The sequence below is a fragment of the Carcharhinus amblyrhynchos genome, chromosome 19 (assembly GCF_965287045.1).
Source record: "Carcharhinus amblyrhynchos chromosome 19, sCarAmb.v2.hapA, whole genome shotgun sequence".
In the NCBI taxonomy this organism is placed as follows: Eukaryota; Metazoa; Chordata; class Chondrichthyes; order Carcharhiniformes; family Carcharhinidae; genus Carcharhinus; species Carcharhinus amblyrhynchos.
The window spans coordinates 53094518-53116993 of record NC_137342.1 but is presented as its reverse complement, the minus strand read 5'-3'; the positions used below and the strand labels follow the sequence as shown (position 1 = coordinate 53116993).

General features: G+C 43.2%; 1 protein-coding gene across 1 annotated transcript in view; it reads right to left on the bottom strand.

Moving 5' to 3' along the window:
* LOC145355535 (semaphorin-3E-like) overlaps nt 1-22476 on the bottom strand; it is a 280261-nt gene that overhangs the window by 149989 nt on the left and 107796 nt on the right. The window contains exons 2-4 of the mRNA XM_080207783.1: nt 22245-22405; nt 10809-10871; nt 5063-5182 (exon numbers count right to left, since the gene is read on the bottom strand). Of these exons, the coding sequence (XP_080063909.1) occupies nt 5063-5182; nt 10809-10871; nt 22245-22405 (344 nt within the window). The remainder of the gene's footprint in view (nt 1-5062; nt 5183-10808; nt 10872-22244; nt 22406-22476) is intronic.

Below are 22476 nucleotides of genomic sequence, written 5' to 3'. Positions count from 1 at the left end.
CTAGACTTGGAAGTTGGTGTGCATTTTGGTGATAGTGACCACAATTCGGTTACGTTCACTTTAGTGATGGGAAGGGATAGGCATGAACCTCGGGTCAGTAGTTTTAGCTGGGGTAAGGGCAATTATGAGGCTATTAGGAGTGAATTAGGAAGCATAGATTGGACTAGGAGATTACAGGGACTGGGAACGTCCGAAATGTGGAGTTTTTTCAAGGAGCAGCTACTGCGAGTCCTTGATAGGTATGTACCTGTCAGGCATGGAGGAATTGGTAGATCTAGGGAACCGTGGTGCACTAAAAGAGTTGAGTCGATGGTTAAAAAGAAAAAGGAGGCTTATGTTCGGATGAGATTTGAGGGCTCAGGTAGTGCACTAGAAAGCTTTAGATTGGCTAGGAGGGAGTTGAAGAGGGAGTTAAGAAGGGCTAAAAGAGGACATGAGAAGACTTTGGCTGATAGGATTAAGGAGAATCCTAAGGCATTCTATAGGTATGTCAGGAACAGAAGGTTGGTCAGGGCAAGATTAGGGTCAGTTACAGGCAGCAGAGGGAAGTTGTGTGTGGAACCGGAGGAGATTGGAGAAGCATTGAACCAATATTTCTCTTCGGTGTTCATGCAGGAGGACATGAATATAGCTGAGGAGGACACTGGGTTGCAGGGGTGTAAAATAGACAGTATTACGGTTGATAAGGGGGATGTGCTGGATATTCTTGAGGGGCTGAAAATAGATAAGTCCCCTGGTCCGGGTGGGATCTACCCTAGGATTCTCTGGGAGGCTAGAGAGGTGATTGCAGAGCCTCTGGCTCTGATCTTCAGGTCGTCATTGGTCTCTGGTGTAGTCCCGGAGGATTGGAGGATAGCGAATGTTGTCCCATTGTTTAAGAAGGAGAACAGAGACTTTGCCGGGAATTATAGACCGGTGAGTCTTACTTCTGTTGTGGGCAAGGTTTTAGAAAAAATTATTAGGGATAGGATTTATAGTAATTTGGAGTGTAATGAATTGATTAGAAATAGTCAGCATGGTTTTGTAGCGGGTAGGTCGTGCCTTACTAACCTTATTGAGTTTTTTGAGAAAGTGACCAAAGAGGTGGATGGGGGCAAGGCAGTTGACGTGGTATATATGGATTTTAGTAAGGCGTTCGATAAGGTTCACCATGGTAGGCTTCTGCAGAAAATGCAGATGTATGGGATGGTGGGTAATCTAGGAAGTTGGATCAGGAATTGGCTATCAGATAGGAGACAGAGGGTGGTGGTTGATGGTAAATATTCATCATGGAGTTCGGTTACGAGTGGTGTGCCTCAGGGATCTGTTTTGGGGCCACTGCTGTTTGTAATCTTTATTAATGATCTGGATGAGGGTATAGTTGGGTGGATTAGTAAATTTGCTGATGACACCAAAGTCAGAGGTGTGGTAGATTGTGAGGAAGGGTGTCATAGTCTGCAGGGAGACTTAGATAGGTTGCAGAGCTGGGCCGAGAGGTGGCGGATGGAATTTAATGCGGAGAAGTGTGAGGTAATTCACTTTGGTAGGAGCAACAGATGTGTCGAGTATAGGGCTAACGGGAGGACTTTGAATAGTGTGGATGAACAGAGGGATCTAGGTGTATGTGTACATAGATCCCTGAAAGTTGGGAATCAAGTAGATAAGGTTGTTAAGAAGGCGTACGGTGTCTTGGCGTTTATTGGTAGGGGGATTGAATTTAGGAGTCGCAGCGTCATGTTGCAACTGTACACAACTCTGGTGCGGCCGCACTTGGAGTACTGTGTGCAGTTCTGGTCCCCACATTACAAGAAGGATGTGGAGGCTTTGGAGAGGGTGCAGAGGAGGTTTACTAGGATGTTGCCTGGTATGGTGGGGAGGTCCTATGAGGAGAGACTGAGGGATTTAGGGTTGTTTTTGTTGGAAAGAAGGCGGCTAAGAGGGGATCTTATTGAAACATATAAGATGATTAGAGGTTTAGATAGGGTGGATAGTGATAGCCTTTTTCCTCGGATGGAGAAAGCTAGCACGAGGGGGCATGGCTTTAAATTAAGGGGGGGTAGCTACAGGACGGATGTCAGGGGTAGGTTCTTTACCCAGAGGGTGGTGAGGGACTGGAATGCCCTGCCTGCTGCAGTTGTAAATGCGCCTAGTTTGGGGGCGTTTAAGAGATCTATGGATAGGTTTATGGACGAAAAGGGATTGGTTTAGGCTAGTGGGTCATTGTTTTTGTAACTGGTCGGCGCAACATCGTGGGCCGAAGGGCCTGTTCTGCGCTGTAATGTTCTATGTTCTATGTTGCCTCTCATTAATACGTCCACTTATTTCCAAGTGGGAGTAAACCCTGTCTTGAACAATCCTCTTCAACGATTTCCTAACCACTGATGTAAGGCTCGCCTGCCTGTAATTACCTGGATTATTGTTGTTACTCTTCTTAAACAAAGGGACAACATTGTCTATTCTCCAATCCTCTGGGACATCCCCTGTAGCCAGTGAGGATACAAAGATTTCTCTCAAGGCCCCAGCAATTTCCTCCCTGTCTCTCTCAGTATTCTGGGGTATATCCCATCAGGCCTTGGACACTTGTCTACCTTAATGTTTCTCAAGAACCCCAATACCACCACCTTTTTGATCTCAACATGACTCAAACTATCTACACATCCTTTCCCAGACTCCACATCCACCAAGTCCTTCTCTTTATTGAGTACTGACACAAAGTACTCATTTAATACCTCACCCATTCCCTCTGGCTCCACGCATAGATTCTCTCCTCTGTCCTTGAGTAGGCCAACCCTCTCCCTGGCTACCCTTTTGCTCTTTATATATGTATAAAAAGCCTTGGGATTTTCCTTAATCCTGCTGACCAATGATTTTTTTTATGACTTCTTTCAGTCCTCCTTACTCCTTGCTTAAGTTTCTTTCTACTTTCCTTGTATTCCTCGCTTGCTTTGTGTGTTACCAGCCTTCCAGCCTAGACAAATGCTTCCTTTCTTCTTTGACTAGGCTCACTATAGAACATAGAAAAAAACTATAACACAAACAGGTCCTTCGTCCCACAAGTTGTGCCGATTGTATCCCTATCTATTAGGCTTACCTATAACCCTCAATTCTATTAAGTCCCATGTTATCACAACAGATCACAACAGTATCACATTTCGCCAGTCAGAAACATGCATACTCTCTGTTTTCTGCCTTTCACCCAGTCAATCTTCAATCCATGCTAATCCCCACTACACCATAATCTTCTATTTTCCACAAAAATCAAATGCCTTCTGGAAATCCCAGTACAGAACATCCACAAGTTCCCCATTTTCCTGAGTCTTTGTTACTTCAAAGGGCTCCAATCAATTGGGTGAAACATGATTTCCCTTCCTCAGAACAATGCTGCCTTTTGCTGATTCTCTATGTGCCCAGCTCCTTAATGATTGATTCAAACACATTCCCCAGTCATCTTATATTTGGTTGTTACTGCAATTCTTTGCAAATACTCAGGGTTATTCAGCAAATGCTTTCCAATGGCTAAATCACAATTAATGTTTGACGTTATGCTCTGGGTTACACCAACATGGATTGAGTAGGGTTAGTTCTCTGCCTATTGTGAACAGCTGAAGGGAGGAACTGATACAATCCATCGGTTCTTGTGGTGCACAGTCTGTGTTCCTTTTGGAATGTGGCATTCTTGCATCTGTCCTGATGAGGACAAGACAAAAAGTTTCAATGCATTTCTTTTTGGCTGGAGTTTATTTTACTCATGGAGAAGAGCAACAGACATTTACAACTTTGATCTCAATGTTTATAATGGCTAAACTTTGCTATAAGTTTGTTTCACTACAAAATGAACTCTAATGCATCATTTCAAACTGAACTTTAAGTGAAAAGTATTTAGCAGTTTGGAAAACAGCTTGATCACGTTAAAGAGGAACTAGGTTTATGAACACATTTCACTGCTTTGCATTTTTATTATAGGACAGCTAATCTTCAGAGTTATAAATTCTCAAAACTATTAATGATATCTGGATTATTTCACTAGGAAATTAGCAACAATATTCAGGAGATTCTGTAAATGCAAGAAGGAATAAAAAAGAGGGATTGTTATTGGGTTGGGAATTTTCAAAGGAACAAATCACTTGACTAGACAGGAACTAATTACCTTCACAAACTCTGTCGGCTTGGTGGGCAGCAAGTCTGAAGATGCAGTTAAAAAGTGAAAAAGTTTATTTACTAGTCAAAAGTAGGGTTACATTAACACTGCAATGAAGTTACTGTGAAATTCCCCTAGTCGCCACACTCCGGTGCCTAACCAGCACGTCTTTCAGACTGTGGGATGAAACCAGAGAACCCGGAGGAAACCCACACAGACACAGGGAGAATGTGCAAACTCCACACAGACAGTGACCCGAGCTGGGAATCAAACCCAGGTCCCTGGTGCTGTGAGGCAGCAGCGCTAACCACTGCACCCCCGCAACAAGATGGTCACACTTCCACGATATACGTTCATAGAACATAGAACACTACAGCACAAACAGGCCCTTCGGCCCACAAGTTGCACCAATCATATCCACACCAACCAGGCCTATCTATAACTCTCAATAATGTTATTCCAGGTTTAATGTTTCAGTTGTCAATGCAGCGACACATCAGTTTCTTGGATAATTTCTTTTCAATCTATTTAATTATCAAGAAGTAAAGACACAAACTCTGCAAAGATATTGTAATCAACAAGATCTCATTCAATCCCTGAAATCCTCTCTCTATTGGTGATTGTTTGAATACCAGTGTTCTGTGTGTAAATTTAATTGCAACATTTTAATCTGTTGGTTTAACATATTTCATCCTGACATTTGGGACTTTCTTGTTGATGTGATATTACAATAATTAATTAGTCTGTGTGAGTCCCATCAAAGATATTGCCTGAACATTAATGAGACATTTTTTGCCTTATTTCAGTGAATTATATCTCATACAACAGCGTCTAATTGTGTGGTTTAGGCCAGGAATCGGAAATTTGAGTAGTTTAGTTGTTTCAGTCTAAACCTGTAACTTTACACCGCACAATCTCTCGTTTTCTCTGTGATTTTTTTCTTACCTCAGCCCAGCGACCCACTCTGATGAAGACACAGCCTGGATCAAAGGCTCCTGTTCCACAGGCCAGGAGGTGAGAGCGATTGTATGAATGAAGAACACGGATAAAATTTGCGCATTCCGACTGTGGCAAAAGAAAGCGAATGATGTAAACAATAGTAGGAGCCACACATACTGAGTGCTTAATACTTACAATAATTAAATGCAATATTTATGAATTAAAACAGAGAATAATTTGTTCACTATTTTACATCTTCTCAATCATTTCAAGACAGTACGTCTAGACTTTAATGTTTCATCTGATACTTTGGGCTACACACATTAATTTAAAAATATTGCCTACAAGGCCTGAATTTTGATAGACATTTTCTGTCTCGCTGCAGTTAGTGGTATCTTACACCACAGCGTCAAAGCTAATAAACTCTAAACTGCGAAACTGCATCTTCAAGTCAAAAAAAACTGAAGCTTCTGAAGACTGTGAGAGTGAGCCACTGGAACACTGGGACAGACAAGTAGCACCTTGAGGAGAGTGTGAGAGGGGGACACTGGGAAACTGGGACAGACAAGTAGCTCCTTGATGCTTATGATGCATTTCCAGAGACTTCAGTAGTGAACAAATAACGATTTATTTACAAGAATCTACAAGAACAGCAGAATGTCTGCGGCTAGTCCCAGAAAGCCTCCTGCCTAAGACAACTCCTCAACCAAGGGTTATTCACCACTCTGGGTCCCGATTGGTCACCAGACCGGGTGACCCTTCCTCTGTAGCATTCCCTTACCGGGACAATCACCACATCTTTCCCCGTTCAACTCCTTTATACAATTTACAATAACTAATTTACTTAGTCCTAAACTTGAACCAAACATTAGACATGAGTTAGACAATTATAAATTCAATCTTTGAGGAGTTTTTGGTTTGTTGGAGAATGATGTAATTCTGTAGTTGGAGATATTTTGAAATGAACATATACTACAATAATGGATACCCCTCCGGCACTGCCAATTCATCACTACTTGTTTCCATGGAGACAGCTATGCAATCTGCTCAAGTTCTTTGGTGTTTATGGGGTCAAAAATAATCTTTGATGACAACACAAATGCTGGAATGTCCTTCATCTCCTTAAGTAGTCTACGTGTTTATGAACCATCCTTCCTCTACGTCCACTCGGTATGACAGGGGTCCAGTCTTGGAGACAATAATTTTGGGGATCTAACTTGATCAATTACCTAAGTTTTCATATTATGAACTTAAAATGGTGGGGATTTGATTTGGTTGATTTATTAACGTCACATGAATTAGTATAAAGTGAAAGTTTGTTTCTTGCGTACTGTACTGACAAAGCATACCGTACATAGAGAAGTAAAGGAAAGAGTGTAAAATGTAGTGTTACAGTCACACCTCGGGTGTAAAAAAAATCAACTAAATGTGGGGTAGCTTCATTCAAAAGTCTGATGGCAGCAGGGAAGAACCTGTTTTTGAATTGGCTGTCATGTGACCTCAGGCTTTTATATTATTTTTCTGACAGAAGGTGGAAGAGAGAATGTCCTGGGTGTGGGGGGTCCTTAATTATGTTGGCTGCTTTTCTGAGACAACACAAAATCTAGACAGTGCCAAGCACTTTGAAATAGCCCATTGATGAGATCTTGAGGAATTTGTGTTTAAACATAAACACTTCTATTGGTAGGTTTTAACTGTGAATATTTCTAAGCGTGGTTTTGTTTGGAGCTGTTCCATGCAGGCGTGCTGCTTACCGGGTCTGTCCTAGACCATTCACTGACCATACGACAACATACACCGCACTGTCAGGGGTATCACTCTCCAGTTCCATGCTAAACCTTGCTCTGCTGAATATCTTACATAAGTGTCTGCAGACACACAGCATCACATCCCCCTTTCTTTTCAAAAACCTTCCTCCCTTCTAACAGAAAATACAATATATGTTTACTTCCAATCACATTACTTCCTTGTGTTTTGACGGTTCTTCAATCATCTCGGTCTATATTGTGTGAAGGAGTGATCATGGTTCTCTGTTTCTGGTACTGAGGTCACGTGACAAAGATTCTTCTCTTTCCAGCATTTCAATTCAGCATCTTTTTCAGAGACTATTTTATCAGATTGGTACTCGTGCTTTTCCATTTATGTAACCGTTTCAACGATCTTGTTGTAGTACATAATCTCAGTTTCTTTCTCTGAATTGCAGATTCTGATGTCACTTTTAATGTTTCTATTTCTTCATTTAATTTCTCATTGTCAAGCTTCCTTCTTCAAACTCTTATTCTTCTGCATCAGTTCTTCACTGGACTTGTTCTTATTTTCTAGCTTTTTATGGAGTTCAGCTTTTCCTCTTGCGTCTCATTAAGTTCTCTTTTTGTTAACTCATTTTGTAAATTTCTGCAAGTTCTTTTCTCCAAGTTTGCTGTCAGCCATGTTATCTTGTTGTTTTACTTTCTTCTCTGGAGTTTAAGTTCTTTTTGCTGATTCCTCTTCATGTTTAATAATTCCCAGTTTCTTCTGAAGTCTTTAATTTCAAAGTTTCTTTGAAGGATGGGCACATTTCACAAATTGAACCTTCATTTCTACTTGTCTTAACTTCGGTCAAACCATTTTGGCTTCTCTGTTGGCCAGGCCTGTTTCTGGTGAAATGTTGATTTATTTCCATTCTGCATTTCTCTTTTTGCCTTCATTGCCATTTGGTTTCCTCCCTCTGGGGATAATTGGTTGCCTGTCATTTAGAGGATTTCAATGCCCTCTTTCTGGGATCTTCCACTGCTTCCTACTTGAGGTCCCTTTTTGCTACTTCCTGGGGTCGCTTTTTGATTCTTGTTTGAGATCTTTGTTGCTTATGGATGTTTTCTCAGAGTTTCTCTCTATTTGATGCCTTCTCTCATTTTCCAGCCTATTGCTCTTTTACCATCTTGTGGTTGCTGCTTTTAGTCTGTTTCCACTTTCAATGTGAGAGGCTACACGACACCGGATTATAGTCTAGCAGGTTAATTTGACATCATTTTTAATCTGTTACCTCTTTTAATGTATTGCTGCTTGAAGACTGTCTCTGTTCTTTCTCACTCAGCTGTCAGCAGCTTTTAACATTTTGGCGTGAATCTGGCTGTTCTATTTTAAAACTTCTTTTAAAACTTCTCCTTTTACTAAGGGAGGTCAGTTCAGCAACCTCTGGAATTTTCTTTTCTTTTGGTCATTCAGGGGAGCCTATTTCTTATCCTTTCAGTTTTTTTATATGCTCAGCTTTTTTTCCTATTTCTCCCGTCTGATCATGACTGTTGGTTTTTATTATTAACTTGTTAACTTGTTTAATCTTTTGAGAAAATCTTTTTCTTGATGTTACTCAGTGCAGGGATCGCTGCCAATGGGCCCCCTCCTCAGATCCTATTTAATTTTAACCTCTTGACTTTTCCCTACTTTGCAAGACCTGGCTGTAGATCAACTCAGGATATTTTTAAAAAACCTAGAACTGCAGCATTGCTTTCTGTGTACTCTGTTTTTTTTTCAACTTTGCAGCTACTCATTGTTGTAGGAAACCTTTCCTCCCTTCAGCTGTTGAATATTCAGCTGATATTCAGCTATTTTATAAAATTTAAAGTGACAGTTTCTGTTTCTTCTGTGCAGCAGAATTCTTTTTTTTTAATGTTATCTTAAGTTCCTTTTTTTAAACTTAAAGCCACTGCTCTAGCTCCGCAGGATTAATTTCTCTTTTTTGTTCATGTTGTAAAGTTCTTCTTTAAACATTTGACTTTGCTGACTAATTTTACAGGTTTTTTTGCATTTGTCTTTCATCTTCTTTATTTCACTGAGACTCCTGGACCACCACCTAGCCAACAATGTAAGTGCAGAGACTTCTCTGATTTTTGCTGACTCTTCTTGTGGACTCTGACCAGAGTCTTGCTGTGCTTACCCACCTTGTCACTGTCCATGTTTTCTGATGCTAGATCACTCAGTCTCTGACTAAAACAAGATATTCACATGTGTTGGGCCAAAGGCAGTGTCAATATAAATCATCCTTGTCACCAGATATAATGATGCACTTTCGGAGACTTTATTAGTGAACAACAAACAATTTATTTACAAGGATCTACGAGAGCAGCAGCATGTCTGCAGTTAGAACATAAGAACATAAGAAATAGGAGCAGGAGTAGGCCATCTAGCCCTTCGAGCCTGCCCCGCCATTCAATAAGATCATGGCTGATCTGTCGTGGCTCAGTTCCACATTCCCGCCCTCTCCCCATAACCCTTAATCCCCTCGCTTATCAAAAACCCATCAACCCGCGTCTTAAAAATATTTAGTGAGGCAGCCTCCACCACCTCAATGGGCAGAGAATTCCAGAGATTCACCACCCTTTGAGTGAAGAAGTTCCTCCTCAACTCCATTCTAAACAGCACCCCCCCTCCCCCATCTTGAGGCTGTGCCCCCTAGTCCTACTGTCCTTTCTGAGCGGGAAGAGCCTCTCCACCTCTATCTTATCCATCCCATTCATCATCTTATATGTCTCAATGAGATCTCCCCTCATTCTTCTAAACTCTAACGAGTACAAGCCTAGTTTACTCAGCCTCTCCTCATAGCTCAACCCCCTCAACTCCGGTATCAGCCTAGTAAACCTCCTCTGCACTCCCTCCAAGGCCAAAATATCCTTGCGTAAGCACGGCGACCAAAACTGCACACAGTACTCCAGCTGCGGCCTCACCAATGCCCTATACAGCCGCAGCAAGACCTCCCTACTTTTATATTCAATCCCCGTCGCTATGAAGGCCAGCATCCCATTCGCCTTCCCGACCACCTGCTGCACCTGTAGGCTGGGTTTTTGTGACTCATACACAAGGACCCCGAGGTCCCTCTGCACCGTCGCCTGCTGCAGTTTTTCTCCACGTAAGTAATAATCCTTCCTACCATTATTCCTACCAAAGTGGACCACCTCGCACTTGCCAACATTAAATTCTATTTGCCAGTTCCTGGCCCATTCGCCCAGCCTATCTAAATCCTTCTGCAGACTCTCCACACCCTCTGCACAATTTGCCGTTCCACCAATCTTGGTGTCATCAGCAAATTTCGACACCCTACACTCGGTTCCCTCCTCCGGATCATCTATATAAATGGTAAATAGCTGAGGCCCCAGCAGATAGTTCTGGTCCCTCCTGCCTAAAAGATCTCCTCCCCCTGCAGTCATTCCCCACTTTGAGTCCTCATTTATCACCCAGGCCCTTACACTGTCGTGTTGCCCTTAAAGAGAGAGATAGTCACCTCACTTTGCCACTTTTTCCCCCATAAATAAGTAGAAAAATTCACAACACACAATTCACAGCTCACAACGTGACTCATGCTATTCTCTCACTCTATCCCGATAAACAGTTCCAACATTTACATTTACAATGTATGCCTGAGCAAATTCTTTGTGGATTAACCTAAAACAAATCTTACTGACCCGCAGTCTGGGTATCTGGTACCTGATATCGCAACATGAATTCTTCATGAAGGATTGGAATTCACAATTAAATGTTTCTCTGCTTCATGACTTCTTCGATTCTACACTTCCCCATAAAGAACAAAACATTTTCTCATAAGAGAGAACATTAAAACAAAGATTGTGACCATTTGTGTCCTCACTGGTCTAACTAATTTTTCCATATTTTGGAGCAAATTGACATGTCTCACTTATCAAATTGTTGACTGTTTTGTATGTTTTAGCATTTATGAGCGATATATTTCTCTTGTGAACTCACTGAGATCATTCCAACATACCATTGAGTCTCTGCCTTTCATTCTACATCCTTCAATTTGACTTGGTGTGCCTGGCCAATAAACCTGAAAGAAGAAAAAAAATAATAGTTGAAAACACACGACTAACTGAAAGACTATCTTAAAATGTGATTACCTGTGGGTCAGAGAAAGCTGGGTCCATTCCAAACTCAATGATCCAAATGGTTAAACAGAGCAAGCTCGCATAGAAATGAAGACCCCTGAACCATTCCGAGAAACCCCTGATGTCACTTCCTTTTCCTGTCACACTATCTGTAACCCCCACAACTTGCCTGGGCTTTCAAAACCTCACTAACTGTCCTGACTGGAGACAACTTAACTTGTGCATAACCCTCTGTCCACTCGCATTGTCTGCACCTGTAAAGGCTCACTTACCTGTTCAGACTCACATTCCAACCATTATCTTGTAATTGAGTTTGTGTCTACATGTGCCCCATTTGTGAAATACCTGATGAAGGAGCAGTGCTCCAAAAGCTCATGCTACCAAACAAACCTGTTCGACTTTAACCTGGTGTTGTGAGACTTCTTACTGTTTCATGTAAATGGAATTGTCCCCAGATTCTTTATTGTGTGAAAATAAAATGATTTTGAGCTATTGGTAAATCTGCGGCTACCCTGAGGAGTGTGAGGAGATTGAGGTGGTGAGGGGCATTGTGTGTGAATCTGGGGATGGGAGAGTTGCTCCTTCCAGGCAGAAGGGAGACAATTTAATAAGAATGGGTTCTGATCCCATGATATATCAGAGCTACAATCCCGAGGGCAGTATTGTCCCATCCTGTCTGCCGCAGGAACAGCTGGGGACAGGCCATGTAAAGTCTGTTGATCTCGAGCAAGAGTTTCTGGCCTTGGGGAAGTGCAGCTGGAAAATCTGCCCAAATCTCGGAAGAGGCTGCGGAGCAGCTGGAAGAGGTCAACTGGAGGATTTACATTTGACATTGACCAGAGAGCTGAGTGATCCAGGAAGAGCAAGCATGTCCCCCCACACTCCCCCAGCCCCACAACCCACAGGCATGTTTCTCCCCCCTCTGCCAGGTCTCTTCATCACCTCCCTCCCCCTCAAACCTCCCCCGTTTTAGCAAGAAATGGGGTTCCCACTGGGATCTGCCCCGGCACATGTTGAGATTGTCAGGTCGGCAATGCCAAACTATGCCAGGAGGCAGTGCCAGAGGATAATGCCAATTCCCTTTTCCCCAGGGGTAATACTTACCTCTGTGCCCTCAGGGAGAGCCCCATGACAGGTTCACAACAAGGTAAACCTATTGTAAGCAGTGTCAAAGTGATGTCACATCACTATACAGTGTCGGCATGTTAATAATGAGGAAATGAATTAAAATGTAATGAAATTAGGTTCACTCATATTGTGGCCATCAATCTGGTCACATTGCCAATGAAATCCATGGTTTTGGGTTTTGCATCATCTTGTGTCACTGCCAGTGTCCTCGTGGATGGAGGGAGTGGCTGAAGACCCCACCCAAAATCAACACATTTCTGAAATTGTTCCCCTGTGGAAGTGACATTTATTCATCGCTGCCACATTGCCTCAAACTGAGATCCGCAACGTCATCAAATAAACAGCAGTTACAGATTTCAGTATCCATCACAAAATGGGGAGGAAACATTCATCTCTTGAAGGTCGATTGCTGAGCTGTAGGATGATTTTATTCAACCAATTCCCTCCTTCAGATTTCATATCACAACGATCTTTTGAGACTATTTCAAATACCAGCACACAGCTGCAGTCAAAGCTATTGAAAACCATTTGGAATAACTCACAAAGAAAACACAATAAATGCCTCCTTTGATACTGCAGAGATTTCTCCTTTGTATATTTCTCCATTTGGAGATCTCTGTAATTTTGTCTTCAATGCGAGATAGGAGACGTGTTTATGCAGTGGAAGTGTGGCCATTTCATGTTTACGGGATATTATAGCTGCAGGTATGGATTAGCTGCTGTCTAATGCTTTTGATCAAAGACAGCGTAGAAAGGTGATTCCACGCTGTGATGGCGAAGCAGAGTGATAGAAAGAATGGTCAGTGAAACATATACACACGTAAAAAACAACTTCCGCTCATTACAATCAATAATCTGTTTTTTTTTACATTTATGGGGATGTGGGAGTCACAGGCTGACCAGTATTCATTGTCCATCCCTAATTGCCCTTCAGAAGGTGGTGCTGAGCTGCCTTCTGGAATTACTGCCACCCGTATCTGTATTTCACACTAACAAATCCATCAGCTGTGGATAAATTAAATTATATTTTCCAATTCAGTATGAAATTAACAAATAGCAAAAAATACGCGACTCTCAAAAACCCGTTTTATTTTAAGCGATTTTCATGAAGCTGCAAACAATGAAAAAATAAACTCATTCCTTCAGAGGTTGTTTGTTCACAGCCCACACTGAGAACAGAGGGTCAGCGCTGAGGGAGCGCCGCACTGTCAGAGGGTCAGCGCTGAGGGAGCGCCGCACTGTCAGAGGGTCAGCGCTGAGGGAGCGCCGCACTGTCAGAGGGTCAGCGCTGAGGGAGCGCCGCACTGTCAGAGGGTCAGCGCTGAGGGAGCGCCGCACTGTCAGAGGGTCAGCGCTGAGGGAGCGCCGCACTGTCAGAGGGTCAGCGCTGAGGGAGCGCCGCACTGTCAGAGGGTCAGCGCTGAGGGAGTGCCGCACTGTCAGAGGGTCAGCGCTGAGGGAGTGCCGCACTGTCAGAGGGTCAGTGCTGAGGGAGTGCCGCACTGTCAGAGGGTCAGCGCTGAGGGAGTGCCGCACTGTCAGAGGGTCAGCGCTGAGGGAGTGCCGCACTGTCAGAGGGTCAGTGCTGAGGGAGTGCCGCACTGTCAGAGGGTCAGTGCTGAGGGAGTGCCGCACTGTCAGAGGGTCAGCGCTGAGGGAGCGTCGCACTGTTGGATGTCTGCCTTTCTGATGAGATGCTAAACCAACATCTTGTTTTCATTTTCATCCGAATGGAAAAGATGTGAGGAGACTAATTGAAGAGCAAAGAGGAATGATGTTATGTCCAAACAATCTCTAAAGCTCAACCAACAAATCGGAAAGAGTTTAACTGGTGAGTGGTGTTTGTTTGGATTTGCTTCTGCAGCCACTGGCATTCGAGAAGTCACTAAACCTAAAAACTATGTGTTGGTTTTGATGCATTATTGGGTTAATCCGATTGGTTATTGGTTATAAGCAAAATCTTATTCCAGAAAAATGATTTTCCCTGGACTGTTTGACCAAAGTTCTGTTTCTTGCTTGGAATCTATTTAATGTGGCAATGGTTTGTCTGTACAGAGGATCAGGCGGAGAATTTTTCAAAGGCAGAATGAATGATGCGTCTGCCACTTTCTCCATTATTTTCAGTTATGTAGCAAGTTTTCCATCCTTTCAGCCTCTGATATGTTATTGGTGGTTAGGAGATTGTGTTCTGCTGTGGAGAGGTCAGAGCCACATGTCATAATATTTTAGTGAGATCTGATTAATTAAAAAGGACAAATTTACATTTACATTGTAGATTTTATGTTCTTGGGCTGCATCAATGCACCTTCAACCAATGGATTATTTTTGCACTGTAATCATTGTTATTGAGGTAAACCTGGTAAAGTATTTCTCACAGGAAATAAACAGCAGCTGCTGAATAGAAGGCACTATTCAATCTCCCAAGGTCCATATCTACCTCCCATTACATTGCCTGACTTTGTCCCTATCTTCACTTCCTGCTGCTGGAATCCAAGCCTTTCTTATTTCCATTTGGCTATCCCCACACATTCCTGTCCTGTCTGCTACACTAAACCCTTCAGAACCCTTACGTTATCGAAAATGTTGTCCATGTCCTAACTTGTAATGAATCCTGTCTCCCTGTAACACCCAGTGCTCACTAACCTGCGTTCACTTCTGGTTAGACAACAGCTTTATTTTAAACTTTCCATCGTTGTTATCAAATCTCTCCATGGCCTCACCTCTTCTGTATCTCTGTAATCATCTCCAACCCCAAGCCCTCTGAGATATCTGAGCTCCACTAATTCTAATCGTAGGAGGAGAGATAATCAGCCGTGGATAACGAAGGAGGTAAAGGAAAGTGTTAAATTAAAAGCGGATGCGTTTAGAGTAGCTAAGAGTAGTGGGCGAGAAGAGGATTGGGAGAGGTTTAAATGTCAACAAAGAATGACAAAGAAGTTGATAAAGAAGGGTAGGAGAAACTATGAAGCTGGGCTAGCGCTTAATATAAAAAAGGATAGCAAGAGTTTTTATAAACGTATAAAAAGGAAGAGGCTGGCTAGGGTGAACGTTGGACCCTTAGAGGATGAGAGGGGGGACTTAGTGGTAGGGGATGGGGAAATGGCTGAGGCCTTGAATAACTTTTTTCTTTCGGTCTTCACAGAGGAGGACGTGAATAATTTGCCGGGTGTTAGCGATGGAAAGATGGTAGGAGTGGAGGGCCTGAATGACATTATTGTTACTAGAGAGACGGTGCTCGGCAGACTGGAGGGACTGATTGTGGACAAGTCCCCAGGACCGGATGGAATGCATCCAAGGGTTCTGAAAGAAATGGCGGAGGTAATAGTGGATGCCTTGGTGATTATTTTCCAAACCTCGCTGGATTCCGGGAAAGTGCCGGAAGATTGGAAAACGGCTAATGTTACGCCGTTGTTTAAGAAGGGTGGCAGGCAAAAGGCAGGGAATTATAGGCCGGTTAGTTTAACGTCTGTTGTAGGTAAAATGTTAGAATCCGTGATCAAGGAGAAAATAGCGAGGCATCTTGAGGAGAATTGTTTGATAGAGCAGACGCAGCACGGTTTCGTTAAGGGGAAGTCGTGTCTGACGAATTTATTGGAGTTCTATGAGGATGTGTCTAGGGCGGTGGATAGAGGAGAGCCGGTGGATGTGGTGTTTCTTGATTTTCAGAAGGCGTTTGATAAGGTGCCGCACAAGAGGTTATTATAGAAGGTCGGGAGCATGGAGTTGGGGGTAGGGTGTTAGCGTGGATAGAGGATTGGCTGTCAAATAGGAGGCAGAGAGTGGGGTTCAATGGGTGCTATTCGGATTGGCGGTTGGTGACTAGTGGAGTGCCCCAGGGGTCGGTGCTGGGGCCTCAGCTATTTACCATTTATATAGATGATCCGGAGGAGGGAACCGAGTGTATGGTGTCGAAATTTGCTGATGACACCAAGATTGGTGGAACGGCAAATTGTGCGGAGGGTGTGGAGAGTCTACAGAAGGATTTAGATAGGCTGGGCGAATGGGCCAGGAACTGGCAAATGGAATTTAATGTTGGCAAGTGCAAGGTGGTCCACTTTGGTAGGAATAATGGTAGGAAGGATTATTACTTACGTGGCAAAAAAATGCAGCAGGCGACGGTGCAGAGGGACCTCGGGGTCCTTGTGCATGAGTCGCAAAAACCCAGCCTACAGGTGCAGCAGGTGGTCAGGAAGGCGAATGGGATGCTGGCCTTCATAGCGAGGGGGATTGAATATAAAAGTAGGGAGGTCTTGCTGCAACTGTACAGGGCACTGGTGAGGCCGCAGCTGGAGTACTGTGTGCAGTTTTGGTCGCCACACTTACGCAAGGATATTTTGGCCTTGGAGGGAGTGCAGAGGAGGTTTACTAGGCTGATACCAGAGTTGAGGGGGTTGAACTATGAGGAGAGGCTGAATAAACCAGGCTTGTACTCGTTAGAGTTTAGAAGAATGAGGGGAGATCTCATTGAGACATAAAAGATGATGAATGGGATGGATAGGATAGAGGTGGAGAGACTCTTCCCGCTCAGAAAGGACAGTAGGACTAGAGGGCACAGTCTCAATATAAGGGGGGGGGGGGGGTGGTTTAGAATGGAGTTGAGGAGGAACTTCTTCACTCAAAGGGTGGTGAATCTCTGGAATTCTCTGCCCGTTGAAGTGGTGGAGGCTGCCTCGCTCAATATTTTTAAGATACGGGCTGATAGGTTTTTGATAGGCAAGGGGATTAAGGGTTATGGGGAGAGGGCGGGAATGTGGAACTGAGCCACGACAGATCAGCCATGATCTTATTGAATGGCGGGGCAGGCTCGAAGGGCTAGATGGCCTACTCCTGCTCCTATTTCTTATGTTCTTATGTTCTGGCCTCTCGTACGTTACTAATTGTAATTGCTCCACTGCTGTCTTGTCTTGGCCCAAGTTCTGGAATACCCTCCAGAAACCTCTCTGCCTTTTTACTCTGCTCTTCTCCAGACAGACACCAATCACTTTGACCAAACCTTTGTAGCAGAGTGACATCCTTTGATGATGCTCCAGGGAAGCATCTTGGGACATTTCTTTCCATCAAAGGCACTATATGAATGTAAGTTGTTGTAACAGCTAAGTGCATTTGTAAAAAAACACCTAGCAGCTGTCTATATTACAACAGGACTGCTGGGAGCGTGTATCATATCAGAGAATATTTCAGAGATCATTCAGATACAGAAATGCCTCTATTCGATATTGGCAGTTATTTGCTCAGTGAAATCTAAAATCCTGAGCTGAACATTTATTTGAGGCTTGCCTGTTATTTTCACAAATACAGGTTATTAATATTTGCAGAAAATTAAAGGAATGGGTAATGTCTGAATGACATGATCAACGACAAACTGATTTAGGCAAAATCATGTGGATGCCGGAGTCTGAAACAGAAACGGAAAATGCTGGAAAATCTCAGCTCTGATAAAGGGTCATCTGGACTCGAAATATTGGCTCTATTCTCTCTCCACAGATGCTGAGATTTTCCAGCATTTTCTGTTTTTGTTACAAACTGGTTTAAACCTGTTTTTCCTCTCTGTCAGAGTGATGTGATGATGAAACATTGAGGTCTGATTGCTGGCCCAGAATCACAGCGTGAGGTTTGAAAATAGAAGCAAACTGCAAGTCATCAAAGTATTGTAGCTGAGAAGATTTTATAGAACGTAGTTAGACTGAGTGGAAATAGCTTTGATGATGTCTGTCACTTTCAAGGTCTTTAATCCTCGAATGAGAATCTTACCGTCCATACTCTGTTTTGTTGAGAAAATTAAGCTCTGATGCAGAAAAGTGAATTTTTCTGATATCCCTGCTTGGAATTTTTGTGTTCATTGATTCCAGAGATGATACAAGATGAACAAGATTTATTGTTGATTCCTAATCTCAGCCTGGTCTTCTCCTCGAACCATTGCAATACCCTGTGGAAATGATACCCATGGGGAGTTGGAAATGTGGGGGTTTGATCCAGTAATGCGGAATGATGGTGAGGTTCATCCAATTCAGGAGTTGATAATGTTCCCATAATATGGCTTCTCTTGTCCAGAGACTATTGAATGGAGAGGTTTTAAAGTAGCCCTGATATGTTGCTGCATCCTTTAAATCTCACATTATGCACTAGTGATGCATAAGGTGGTTATTGAATCCAGGGATTGGAACCTGCTCTGATCCGGATAATGTCAAAATTCTCAAGTGTTATTTTGGCTCCACCTATTGGGGGAAGTTCTGAGGGATTTGTCACTCCCTGAGGCTGTGATGAATTCAGACATGAACACTTTGTCTCAAAAACCTGGTTTTTGTTTTGTTCGTGTTGTCTTGCTGTGGATAGAGCTGCTGTATTAAACTTCTGATCATTGACGCCAATAGTAGAACAACAAGTGGTCCTTTTCTCATTTGAGATGGTTATTATCTGGTATGTACAAGTATGAACGAGCCTGTCTTATTGGAGGAGTTATGAACGGAGCTCACATTTCTGGAATTGTCAGGTAAATACCTCACTTCTGTCTGTGGTAATGTCGCATCAGAAGCAATAGACGATGTCCTCATTCAACCAAAGCTATGAAACTGGAAACCATCCCTGAGCTTGACATAGTGGCTGAGAGAAAGGAAAAGGGAGAGAGATGGAATAGAGGGAGTAAGGTGAGAGAAGAAGATGGAGAGAAAGGTGGGCAGGAGAGCAAGAAATCTGTAACCAGAAGAGACCCAAAGAGATGTATTTCTATATGTGGAAATCTAGACATTTCTGCCTTGCTCCTTTATAAACTGAGCTACACTGATAATCTCAGCATAAAAATACACACAACATGATGAAATGGAGGATTTTATTCCCAGTAAACACTCCTGAATGTATTGTATTTAAACTGTGACTGCCTCACACAGAATGTTTGAACAGTTGCAGATAGCTGACAGCAGCAATGAGCCACATCCATCTCTCTGTCACCCAGTAACCAGCCTGACTGCAACAAAGATGGCAGAGATAACAGACGTCCAAACGGTTACCAGGGAGCCAGGTACAGACCTGGCAATGTTCTGCCTGTGGTCACAGCAAGAACAAGCTGCCAGGGGAAGTAGTAGAGGTGAGTACAATTTTATCCTTTAAAAAACATTTAGAAAGTTAGATGAGTAAGGTGGGTTTAGAGGGAAATGGGCCAAACGTGGGCAATTGGGGCAAGCTTTGGGGTTTTAAAAAAAAAGGGTGGCATGGACAGGTTGGGCTGAAGGGCCTGTTTCCATGCTGTAACCTGTATGATTCTATAACAGATATCAGGATAGTGCTGGGTGGCATACAGCAACTGGAGATGTGCTCTGAGGCACTGAGGACCCAGTGGTGTAGTACCCCCACACCCTGCCCCACGCTCCCCATTGAGAAAGGGATGTAAATGTTTGCCCTGAGTGACTTTCTGGATGTGGAGGAGCACAGCATGCTGGGAACTATCATAGATGCCACCTGCTTTAGCCTTGAAGAAGTTCATTGTATGAATACTGAGTGGCACAGCACCTCGGACAGCCACAGGCATGTGGTACACACTGGAGAGGGATCATTTACATTCAAAATGTAGCATGGGATTATCCGGACATTCACAATACTGGGATTTCCTGGTCCTGTTGCAGTGAACGGAGATTGGTCTCCCTGGCAACGACAGTGGGGCATGAATGGCTGGTAAGATTGTGCCCGTTAAATCTCTCCACAGATGCTGCCAGGTTTATCCAGCATCTCCTGTTTCTAGTTCACTGTGTATATATTCCGTTTTACATTTCCAGTGCTCCAATTAACAGCATCCCCGAGGAAGTGAAGTATTCTCGTAAATTCAAAGCAGGAATATTGTTCCTGAAAACTCAGCGTGGGTGCTGCTCCTTATCCCTCACCTCTCACCTACTCCTGATTTATTCCACTGAGCTCTCCAATCCCCAAACTCCAAAACCAGGTTCAGCAGATCCATCAAGACAGGAATAAAATTATCTTGAAGCAAAATAAAACCATTGCAGTTCCAGCAAAAAAAAACAACTTGTCACAGAGTTCAGAGCCTGAATGTGGAAAATAGTCTAAAGAAACAGCTGGAGTCCAATAGACAAACAGCAATGAACATGTGAAGGGATGAACCTTTTAACCGGTGTTGCTGTGAGCTCCAAGCTGCTGAACCACATTCTCACTTGGTACTGAGTGAACCAATTTCACAAAAAGCTACAATGAGAAAGTTGGAAAGAGGTTTTTTTTTAATCTCCATCCATTAATACAGCAGGTGGTAAATTTTCAATGTGAAGCTCACATTATACTAGATTCTCAGGGACAGTTTTTGTACTGGCACAAGGCAAATCAATTCCTAGACTAATCATAGAAGTTCATTGTGAATATAGTTTGTATGATTCTATCCATCTCTTATTTATGTCTCCGTTACCCTGGGACCTCATTGTTCTAACACATTGCTGCCTGATCAACCACAATCTATTCTTTGTAAACTGAAATTCATTCAAAACTCTGCTATCCATATCTTAACTCACACCAACTCCTATTTGTCTGTCCTCTGAGTTCTCCAACATTGGCTCCTGATTAAGCAACAGCTCAGTTTAAAATTCTCATCTTTAGTTTCAAATCCCACCCATGGCCTGATCCCTCCCAACACCCGTAATCTCCTCCAGCCCCATAATGCTCCAAGACATTTGCACTCCTCCAGTTCTGGTGTCTTGATTCCTGGTTTTAATCCCAGCTGTCTGTTCAACTGCTGGGATCCAAGCTCTGGAATTCAATCCCTGAAGCTTTGTGACTCTCAACCTCACTTTCTTTCTTTGAAACTCTCCTTAAAACCTATCTCTCTGACCAAGATTTTGACCATCTAATTGAATATTGTCAAATGCTGCTCTATGACACTCCTGTGAAATAAATGCCTTGGGACATTCTGTGTTAAAAACACGATATAAATTCAATTTGTCATTGTTATTATGTATTCTTAAATATGCAGTAAAGTAAATGCTAGTTAAAGTATGCAGCAACATGTTTAATGTTTGTCCTTCTGAGTTAAAATTAAAAGCACTTTAGGAGTGAAATATAAAAATTAGAAGCAGGAGTAGGCCATTCAGCCCATCAAGTCTGCTCTGCCATTTATTATGATGATGGCTGATCATAAGAACATAAGAAATAGGAGCAGGAGTAGGCCATCTAGCCCTTCGAGCCTGCCCCGCCATTCAATAAGATCATGGCTGATCTGACGTGGATCAGTTCCACTTACCCACCTGCTCCTCATAACCCTTAATTCCCCTGTCTATCAGAAATCTATCTACCCGTGACTTAAACATGTTCAATGAGGTAGCCTCCACCACTTCAATGGGCAGAGAATTCCAGAGACTCACCACCCTCAGAGAAGAAGTTCCTCCTCAACCCTGTTCTAAACTGCAGCCCCCAACGCTCCCCCCCCACCCCCCACCCCCCGCCTTATTTTGAGGCTGTGCTCTCTCATTCTGGTTTCCTTTCTAAGCGGGAAGAATCTCTCTACCTCTACCCTATCTAGCCCCTTCAGTATCTTGTATGTCTCTATAAGATCCCTTCTCAGCCTTCTAAACTCCACGAATACAGACCCAATCTACTCAATCTCTCCTCATAAGCTAACACCCTCATCTCCAGTATCAGCCTGGTGAACCTTCTCTGTACTCCCTCCAAGGCCAATATATCCTTTTGCAAATAAGGGGACCAAAACTGCACACAGTACTCCAGCTGCGACCTCACCAGTGCCCTGTACAGTTGCAGCAAGACTTCCTTGCTTTTGTATTCTATCCCCCTCGCTATGAAGGCCAGCATCCCATTCGCCTTCTTGATTACCTGCTGCACCTGCAGGCTGGGTTTTTGGGATTCATGCACAAGGACCTCCAGGTCTCTCTGCACTGTAGCACATTGCAACTTTTCACCATTTAAATAATATTCCATCCTACTATTATTTCTTCCAAAGTGGATAACCTCACGTTTGCCAACATTATACTCCATCTGCCAGGTCCTCGCCTACTCAGCCTATCCAAATCTCTCTGCAGACTTTCCACACCCTCCATGCAATTCGCTTCTCCATTCATCTTCGTGTCATCAGCAAACTTTGTTCCCCTACACTCAGCCCCCTCCTCCAGATCGTCTATGTAAATGAAAAACAGATCATAATGAGTTATGATTAAATAATCTCCAGCTAGCTTGTGCTATTTTACCTCTTGGTAATCCTCATTGATGTGATCCAAGCTGAGTGAATAAACAAGGTCTCTGCCTCCCACAAACAGACGGTCCTGATATTCATCCAACAGAACTGTTCGCAAGTCGAGGTATCCGCGAGGTCCATGGAACACGGTGCTCCTGTTCAGCTCCCACAACTCTGGAAGAAGAAAAGACCGAAATAAGTTCTGAAAATCGAGGCAAATATGAAGGTAGTTACTTTGACACAGT